The sequence below is a fragment of the Halyomorpha halys genome, unplaced genomic scaffold, assembly GCF_000696795.3.
Source record: "Halyomorpha halys isolate HHAL.00 unplaced genomic scaffold, Hhal_1.1 Scaffold1342.1, whole genome shotgun sequence".
Classification (NCBI taxonomy): domain Eukaryota; kingdom Metazoa; phylum Arthropoda; class Insecta; order Hemiptera; family Pentatomidae; genus Halyomorpha; species Halyomorpha halys.
The window spans coordinates 363,045-373,341 of NW_027111782.1; the positions used below are offsets into that span (position 1 = coordinate 363,045).

A 10,297-nucleotide genomic window follows, 5' to 3' on the forward strand; every position below is an offset into this window, starting at 1 on the left:
CTTCATATATTTACATGGAAATTGTTTAAGTAATGGGTAACTGTGCAAAGTTAATCATCAAAAAACATCAGAAAACTTTTATTTGATATTAGGAACTCAAGCCTTATTTAATTTTATCTATGTAAATAAATCTGTATCCCAGAGAGCATAGGGTATTTGAAGGGATTTTGAATAAGTTGTAAAGAACAAACCTTATTTTGAAAATTATCATAAAAATAACTCTTTTGTCCTGTAAGTAATCAGCATATTTAAGAAAAATATTCAAAAGTAAAAAATAAATAAATAATAAAAAATGAAAAACTTGTTTTTCTTTCATTCTCGATATGCGAATTTTTTTCAGAAAAATTACATTTTCATGATGTTTTTGAAATACAGCCCAATGGTATAATAGATTACTTATTTATTTAGTATTGAACTATTTTATGTCTTTAAATTGTTAGTTTTTTGTTTTAGTATTCTATTAGACAAACGATTTCGTGTGGAATGTGTTGCTCAATGCATGGGAACGTATTTACTCCCTTACCCAAGGGCTAATCGTTATGAAACTTTGTTAAAACAACGCCATGTACAACTGTTAGGAAGATCTATTGATCTTAATAAACTTATAACTCAAAGAATCAATGCTGATATGCAAAAAGCTCTTGATTTAGCAATTAGTAAATTTGAAGCTGGTGATATCACAGGTGTTGTTGTAAGTATCTTCAAGAATTTTATTTTGAACTTATTAATAAAATTAAACTGATATTTTTAATTATTACTTGTTTTTATCCACACTGTCATGTTAACATTATAATTATTATTTTATTTATTAATTCAAATAATAATTATTATTGGTTAAGAAAATTATAAAACAGATTAATTTTCTTAGGTTGTTTTATGTATAATAAGATATAATGTATCTAAATGAATTCTTTCACCACATTTTGAATGATTATTATCTGACTTAGAATCTAGTAGAAGCCTGTTAAATTATAATTTTCTGTTTAGAAAATCATGAATGATGGATGATTATTTGTTTTGAGATCTAATTGATTCCTTTGAAAATATTTGTTTAATATAAGATTACCGACGGGTTCATCATTTACAATTGACATTAAGTAATATGTGAATATGTATTTTACAGTTACTGATAATAAATAGTTATAAAATGATTTTATTTTGACATTCAAGTATAACCAATATATTTTACTTTAACTGTCCTTATTGAAACCTTTTACTCTAATTGTATACATTTCTAATGACCTCTCGGAATCTATATTACTTCTATTAGTAGCTGAAGTTAAATATGATAATTGCCTAATTTTTTTGTACTAAATTCATTCATTCATTGTTATGTGATCATGATACAAAACAAGAGCATACTTTTAAAAATTGATATTATCAAGGAGGTGTTGGAGTATTATTTGATCTCTAGGCATTTCACTGTGTTCTTCACTAAAGGCGTGCTAATAAAGCTTTATTTTTTTGAGCTTGGATGCTCTGTTGAATTTTTCACTGAGAGCCAGTGATCATAGGAAGAGGAAGACTGAGCAGGAGTTGAGATGGGATACTAGTAGTATCAAGGGATGAATCTTAAGCACTATTGTTAACGGGTTATGAGATGAGGCTTAGGTACAACAGGAATGAAAACAACTAGTGGAAGGATAAAACTCAATTCTTTGTGAAGGAGAGAGGATTTAGATGAGGAGATGAAGGCTTCATTGGGAAAGGCAAGATCTCAAGAGGAGCACAGGTGAACGCCCGGTTCTTACAGCATGAGACCGAGTATGAGCCTGGAACCATAAATTAGGAAGAAACTGGAAAGACGACTAAATTGAACTGATCCTGATCTGTCGTAGTGGTCATCTTTCTTCTCTAAGTTTGGCATGAAGAGACCCTTTCATAACTAAAAATAATGTAGGGAGGCGTCTGTGTTACCTTAATCATTTTCGTGTAGATCAATTAATTTCTGCCTTTTCACTTAATTACTTATAAAAGTAATACGTAACATATTTACAGATAAATATATAACAGTTTTACGACTAAAAATGTTATTAAACAAAAATAATTTTCTTTAATACCACTAGGATGATGAGGCTTGTTCATTTGCAACCTAGCAGAAGTCTGGAGAATTATTTGCTATGCTTCCTAATGGTGGGCTAGTGAACTAGAATATATATTTTTAATAAATATTATTATTCTCTTTGCTTTTTCTGAATAAATTTTGATGAAAGAAAATTCATTAATGTAAATCGCTGTATTTTAGGAACTAGATGGCTTATTGCAAGTAAATAGAGTTTGCCACAAGCTTCTTAGTAAATTTCTTGCACTTGATGATTATGATGCTATGTTTCGAGAAGCTAATCATAATGTATTGGCTCCATATGGAAGAATAACACTTCATGTTTTTTGGGAATTAAATTATGATTTTCTTCCCAATTACTGTTACAATGCAGCAACAAACAGGTATTTATTGCTATCACAAGTACATAATATTATGATGGACTAATCTAATTTGAAGTATTTTAGTAAAAGTTTTACATATTATTAAGTTGGAAAACATTTGTGTTATGTTAGCTGTGGCAAATACTCTTCATTCATTAACTGATTTTTATTTATTTTTAAATTTAGATTTGTGAAGTGTAAAGGAATTACTTTTACCCAACCTGTTCAAAGAGACAAACCTCCTCAGATGGGTTACCAATATTTATACGGGAGTAAACATCTGAATCTTGCATATTCCACAATCTATGGACAGTATAATGGTAATTATTTAATATTTCTTTACATTTGAAAAAAAAAATATTATAAATATTTTTCTTTATTATGGTTTGAAATAAACCTTTAACATGATTATAGATACCATTAAAGCTGATTAGTGATTTTAAAGGACGTTTATTAACTTTTATTTTCTCAAATGTAGTGTTTCATGTTTTATGAAATTTTAACTGTTTTCACATGTATGCATACTGATACGCAAATGTATATAGTTGACATTGAAAATTATTCTGAAGATCTTACTGATAAAATAAAAATATTTTCAATGCATTAAAAAGAAATATTAATGTTAAAAAAAAAAATGGATTTTGACCTAGAATTTATTTAATTCAGTTCCATTTCTTGTGAGAAAATGAGAATTTTGAATGGTGTTAATATTGTGTTATTTATGTTTTTTTTTATCAGAAACTGGGAAATTAAAGAAAGAAAAAATCATTGTATGTTTCTGTAATTGTGATTCAAAACATAATTTTACTTGGTACATTGAATGATTATGAATATTGCTGGAACTAAGAAAAATACAGAATATTTTAAATACCTAAATGAAACAATGCCTAATGGATTGATCCACCATAATGTGGTAGCATTACTAAGTTCTGATACTTTCCCAAGCAAACATCCAGAGAATGCCCCTACCAATTCATAAGCCTTTTTTTTTATGCCATTTCATTTTAATTATATACCTTATTCTGAAAAAATACTCAAACATCTTTATTTACTCTTGTATCATTTCAAGACTTCACAGAAGAAACAAGGTAACTCAATCTTTTGTCAAAAATGAGTAATAATGATTTCTCACAAATTTCTGGATGGTGAATATGATATAAGTCAAAACAAGCTTAAATGGCACAAAATCGATCTTGAAGAACATACAATAAGTTTAACAAATAGGTAATACCAAGAAGAACTTAATTTGCCTGTACATTTAGGAAGGCGTGAGATTTTCATTCATTAAGAAATTAGGAAATCATTCCCTAACCCCTTTAAGAAAGCAAACCTGTGGTTCCATGATTTTTAGTAGAGACTGTTTTTTTTTTTGTTTTTTTTGGTTCCCTAAAAAGGTTTTAGTTGTTTTTAGATTTCTGTGGAACTTTTTTTTAATCTACATTCACTGAAGATTATATTTTTTAAGAATATGGTGTGATTAATATCAAAATACATTAAATGAGAACTATTCAAGTGATTTATAAATTTAAGTTATATATTTTTTGCTTAAAAAGATGCATGCAAAAGCTGATAACCATACAAAAGTGAGATAATAGGGTTATTATTTAGATGCCTATTGACCAATAATATCTAAGAACCAATAGAAACCATTAGTAGTTATATCATTAACTATAAAGGAGATGGAATAAATTCTTTCTTGACTCTAAGTGAGATATTTATCATCAGGGGGAACCCTTTTTTCTTCAAGTGATAAATCTTGTATATAAAGTGCCTTATTGATATAGTCCCTTATATAAATATAAGGTTTACTTTTTTTTTTTTTTACTTACAAATTAATTTCCTTCCACTAGGATTCGTTGGTGCTTGTCATATGAGATCAATTTGCCGTCTTTTGGGATATCAAGGTATAGCCGTAGTAATGGAGGAACTGTTGAAAATTGTTAAAAATCTTATACATGGTAATCTATTACAGTTTACTCGAACACTTATGGATGCCATGCCAAAAGTTTGTAAACTTCCCCGATATGATTATGGGTCACCAGGTACTTTTTGATTTGATAAAGTATTATGAGATAAAATTTGTCATTTTAAGAGCTTATCAATTTTAACTTGTAATTTTTTTTTAAAACTACTTTTACAGGTGTTTTAGGTTATTATCATGCTCAATTAAATGACATTGTTCAGTATCCAGATGCCAAAACAGAATTATTTCATAATTTTAGAGAACTTGGTAATACTATTTTATTTTGTTTATTGATGGAACAAGCTTTATCTCAAGAAGAAGTTTGTGATTTATTACATGCAGCCCCTTTCCAAAACATTTTACCTCGTCCTTACTGTAAAGGTCTTTATTACAGTTTATTTTGAAGAATCATAAAATGGATACAACCTGAAATTCTTCATTGATTTCTTGTATTGAACTCTTCATTTACAGATGGTGAGAAACCAGAAACCAAACAGAAAAGATTGGAAGCAAAATATGCATCATTGCAGATTGTTCCAAACATTGAAAGACTAGGAACACCTAAAGTAAGATTTTTTATCATTTGTAAAGTATAATAGACTGAATAAAGTCTTTTCTTCATTTATCATATCTTTTCCTTTTAAACTTTTATTAAAGTACAAAATATATCTAATTATTATTTTAATTTTCAACTTTCAATAGCAATCACAGATTGCACGGGAAGGGGACCTTTTAACTAGAGAAAGGTTGTGCTGCGGACTTTCTATTTTTGAGGTAGTATTATCCAGATTACGTGGATTTTTGAATGATCCTGTGTGGATTGGACCACCCCCTTCGAATGGTGTCATGAACATTGATGAGTGCACAGAGTTTCATCGTCTGTGGTCAGCCTTACAGTTTGTTTATTGTATTCCAGTGGGTGAAACCGAATTTACTGTGGAGTGAGTGAGCTTAGTCTTATTTTTGAAGTTCTAATATTTTATGGCCAGTTAATATTATTGTCATTCATTAATTATATCATATTTATGATAATAATTTTTAGAGAACTGTTTGGTGAAGGACTTAATTGGGCTGGCTGTACTATGGTTGTGTTATTAGGCCAGCAAAGGCGTTTTGAAGCTCTTGACTTTTGTTATCATATTCTTCGTGTTCAACGTGTTGATGGAAAAGATGAAAACGTGAAAGGAATTGTGAGTAAAATTTGATTAGTGCTGATTTTTGTATTTTATGATTTATTTGTATAAGCTTGGAGCTTTCTATTGAAGTTTTCATTCAGTACCTTATACTAAACATGTAGCAGGTAGGTACTCCTCTTGATCCCGTTCTAGAAATACCTACTTCAGCGACCTGGCGATCCTACCCATGTGGGCTCTAATTTTCCTTGCTGCTAGAGGACAGACAAGGGTAAACATGCCCTTAACCTAATTTTCCTTTATAACCATACTTGTCCCAAACATCCTCCAATCCCTCTCCCACTCCCCCTCCCCAAACATCCTCATATCCCACCATATCTCCTGTGGACCTCTGGGGGGTCCGTTGTCTCGAGGTTGCGGGGCCCCTTGCATTGGATCAATAACCTATCCAGAATATTAATGATTTATAGAACAATACGCAGCCTAAACAGCTACACAGACACCATAAGGTATATAGGTTGGTTAAAGTAGAAGAAAAAGCTACACATTAAGCCAAACAGGTTAAACTTTATCCATACTATGCCACTTGTTGTTGTTGTTGGACTTAACTGAATATGAAACTTTTGTTGCTATTGGAGCAATGTCATTCTTAAGGAGCAAAGTAACCCACTTAGACAGTACAAAGTAAATGGGCCATCATGAACACTATAATTTTAACAATATTCATGTAATTGGACCATGAATACAATATTTTAATTTTATTTAATATAGTTATTAATTAATTTTTTAATTAATGTGTATATAATAGAAATTAAAACATTTTCATTGCATTAACTCTGTTTAAAAATAAGTATAATTTATATCAAATCATGAGGTTTATACATTCTATTTTTACGTTAATGTTTTATTCTAAATACAAGTGTTTGTTAATTACTACATCCAAAGTATAATTATAAGTATTTAAATATCCTTAATTAAATAAATTTATTTAAGAAGTTAAGTACATGAGATATTGTTCATAACAACATCCAAAGGACCCGAAATTTTTGGTCATAGTCAGTTGTCAATATATCCATCACAGTACAAACATCATGTATGTTTGAAATAAGATTTTTTTAAAACAATTTTAGTCATAATGATGGCATTTCATATTTATTTTTTGTGAATCCCCATTTTCTAGAAGATCTTGAATCAACGTCCAATTTTTCCAAATTAATAAATATCAGATAAATCACAGTGATTTATGTTTAATTATTTACCTAAGCTGATGTTTGTCTCACCATTTTCAAAACATGAGGAAAAACGAAACTTTTCCACTGTAAAAGTTTGTCTTTTTGACATATTGGACTATTTTTTTTTTTTTTAAAGGAAACTGCAGATATAAACAGTAAATATTTCACTAGATGAACATTAACACCCTTCTCTTTCAAAGCATGTGTTTAAAGTAAAAAAAAAAATATTCCTAGAAAAATTAGTATTCTTGTCTGGTAGGCCTTATGATTCCTGGAATGCAATCAATTAGTTATGCACTTATAAATTCAGAAAGATGAAGAATGTCAGGATCCAAGAGTAACCGGTAAACAAAAACAGTTTTTAGATTAATGTACCAAACAAATATGCTTCAGCATTGATACTGAGTTAAAGAGGAGGTTAACTATTTCATCAAGTTGTTTAAGGTCCAAAACCATAATGTATTCTACATTAATTTCTAAACATCACTGCAGCTTCATTACTGTACAGTGAACTGATGTGTTGAATTTGTTATGGGTTGGAGTTTCCCATTGGTACCATCCCATTTAGCTTTTTCTATCTGAAATTTAAACATTTTTTATCTTATTCAATACCTATTTAATATATTCAAGTGATTGTTTTCTATCTTTGCAGCATTTGAAGCGTATGGTGGATAGAGTTCGACGGTTTCAAGTATTGAATTCACAAATATTTGCTACTTTAAACAAATATTTAAAATCCAGTGATGCTGACTCCATGTCTGTAGAGCATGTCCGTTGTTTTCCTCCTCCAATACATCCTTCGATTGCTCCTCAGACAATTTATTATAGACCAGATCAAAATCTTCATAACTGATTTGGAATATCAACCAAGTTGTTGGAAATAATGAAAATCTTTATATGTAAATTTGTAAATAATTTGTTATGTGAGTACAATTTTAAATTATTTTTACTATAATTTATTTTAGAGATCTTTAAATGTAATCTTCTAATTTTGTATTTCATATTATTTGAGTAAATAAACTTTAATTTATTTAAAAATCATTTGTCAAGTCTTTCCAATTACTTGTTATTTTATTGTTGCCAAATAACTATACTGCCTATATCAATTCAGTCATTTTATTAGTATATTCTTCTAATTATCTATTTCACTTCACTGAATAATATTTATTCCTATTCTTTAAAAAAAGAGGAAAATACCTTTGAAATAAACAGCAGCCGAGCAACCATTTTAATTAAATGCTTTAATATTGTAAGTTACCATTAATTATTGATTAATATTATTCCTTTAGGAATTGTTGAAATGAAGTAATATCTCACTGAAATAAAAGTGATATTGCTTATTGGAATCAACAAAAGAAGTAAAAATTATTAATTTTTTGTATTTTATTTATTGATGTCACCCGTAAAACTCAGTTTTCAAAGTGTTTTCGTAGCTATCCTGGATAAAAGAATTCATTTTCTGTACTAGCCTTAGTTGCCTTTATTGAACTTTAAAATTTATTCATAATGCCCAAATAAAACATAGCATTTATTTTAATTTAATGTCTTTAAGTACTTCTTTTATTTATTTCCCAATCAATTATAGCAATAGTTTTACTTGTGCTCATGAGCTTAATTAAAAGCTAATTTTTGATCACACTTTTACATTCCTCAGTCATTTTTGAAACTTATTTATCTATTTTATTAATATATTATATTAATTTTTTTGTTTGAGAATAGGTAAGTTAAATAAAAACTAAAATATCTTTTTATCCTTATCTCTCAACTTTGGTTATTTTTCTCTGACTTTTTGGCCCTCAGGCCATTATCAAGCTTCACTCAAATGAACTTAGTTAAGAGATAAGGATCCCAAGATATTTGCATCCTTATTTATCTAATTAAGAAGAATAAGTGGTTTTGAGACATTTTAGACATTCTCTTCTCCATTCCAGTTCTTAAAGTTTAAAAATTAAGTAATTTAAAAATATGTTCTTCCATTAAATTACATAGTTTTTTGTTTTCTTCTTCAGTGCAGTTATGTATTCACTGCACAATTTTATGAGTATACATTTAAGTGTATAAAATATCACAGTTTTTAATGATTTATTTACTTTCATATATTTATCATTTTATGATTTATAAATAGCATTTAAAAAAATTCCCATAAAATAATACCAACAATAAAAAAAGAAAAATAGTTTTTGAAATTTTTTAATAACATTATTCTATTGATTTGACTGTATCTTAGCGATTATTCTGCAATAACTTTGAAGAATGTATAAGATTTTTTTTTTTTGCTTTATGTGAGCTAAAATTTTCCATTTTATTTTGTTAGTGACATTAGTTTTTTTTTAATTCCTTAAAGATTACTAACCCAATACAGTTATTAACTTCTCTTTTGAATTAAACATTTTACTTATTTATATAAGTATGTTTATAGTTATATGAAACAATCTAAATTTCCTGTGAATAGTAGATTTCTTCTTTCATTATATAAAATTATTATTACGTTGGTTAAATCAGTAATTATAAAAGTGAATAATTCAACTGTCATTCTATTTATCTTGGTTTTTTAATTCTTGAATAACCTATCTTCTTGTAAAATAAATTTAATATTTTACTTTTATCATTTATTCTCAAATTCATCACACTGCACTCAGTTATAATAAACTGATTAAAACAATGTTAGATGGCACAACCATTGAATTACACACGATATATACAAAACCAAGACTAACTTTTACGACTGATCTCTTGGGTATTGATATAGTTGTGACAACCTAGAATCTTCGAGATCAATGTAGATCGTTCTGGATCAAAATAAATTTCCTGTATATTGCAAAGTTTTTAATTTATTCTTTATTTTTAATATTTTCATATAGTAAAATATTCTTAAAATAATTTTTATATTATCCAAGAATTAATTACATCATTTTATCCTATAATTTCACAAATAACAGTACCCAGTACTTCCTGTTTACAATTTATTAGCTTATAAATAAGGTAAATCAAGTACTCTTTAATACTAAATATTACAATTAATTATGAATATAATGCCAAAGTTTCTTTTAAGTGAAATGCTTATAACCAATTTAGTTCACTAACTGTTGTTTACTAGATTCAAACTAATTTCTTATACCAGAGATACAATTATTATTAATATTTAGTATACACTTTAGTTGAAATAAATAAACAATAAATGTCAGATCAAAGTATTTATTCATTATAAATCCAGTGCTGCATTTTGATATTTATTTCAAAATAAGAAATATACTATAAACATACGTACATAATGTTTTTTGACTTACAATTTATATACTTTTAAAAATATTTGTTTTCCCAAGTTTAAGTTTAAGTAGTTTTATTCAGGATGGTAATGAACCTGATATGTTGGTTTGAAAAACCACTAAAATCAATATTATTGTATATTTCATGATTATATTTTTCTAATTGTTGCCTGAAATATTTATGTAATTAAATGATAATAATGTTTGAAAAATTATAATGGAATATAGGAAAGCATTTTAAGCAAGATCAGATACATTGATAAATATATAACATATAAT

The 10,297-nt window shown here is 27.7% G+C and overlaps 1 protein-coding gene across 2 annotated transcripts in view; it reads left to right on the top strand.

Moving 5' to 3' along the window:
* Positions 1-8,289, top strand: part of Sra-1 (Cytoplasmic FMR1-interacting protein Sra-1) — a 32,268-nt gene extending 23,979 nt beyond the window's left edge. For both annotated transcript variants that reach the window (XM_014434299.3, XM_014434300.3), the window contains 9 exons: positions 454-691; positions 2,246-2,445; positions 2,611-2,744; positions 4,275-4,466; positions 4,565-4,768; positions 4,859-4,953; positions 5,090-5,328; positions 5,430-5,577; positions 7,405-8,289. In XM_014434299.3, the coding sequence (XP_014289785.1) occupies positions 454-691; positions 2,246-2,445; positions 2,611-2,744; positions 4,275-4,466; positions 4,565-4,768; positions 4,859-4,953; positions 5,090-5,328; positions 5,430-5,577; positions 7,405-7,605 (1,651 nt within the window). In that variant the 3' untranslated portion in view covers positions 7,606-8,289. The remainder of the gene's footprint in view (positions 1-453; positions 692-2,245; positions 2,446-2,610; positions 2,745-4,274; positions 4,467-4,564; positions 4,769-4,858; positions 4,954-5,089; positions 5,329-5,429; positions 5,578-7,404) is intronic.
* The last annotated feature ends 2,008 nt before the right edge of the window (positions 8,290-10,297 follow it).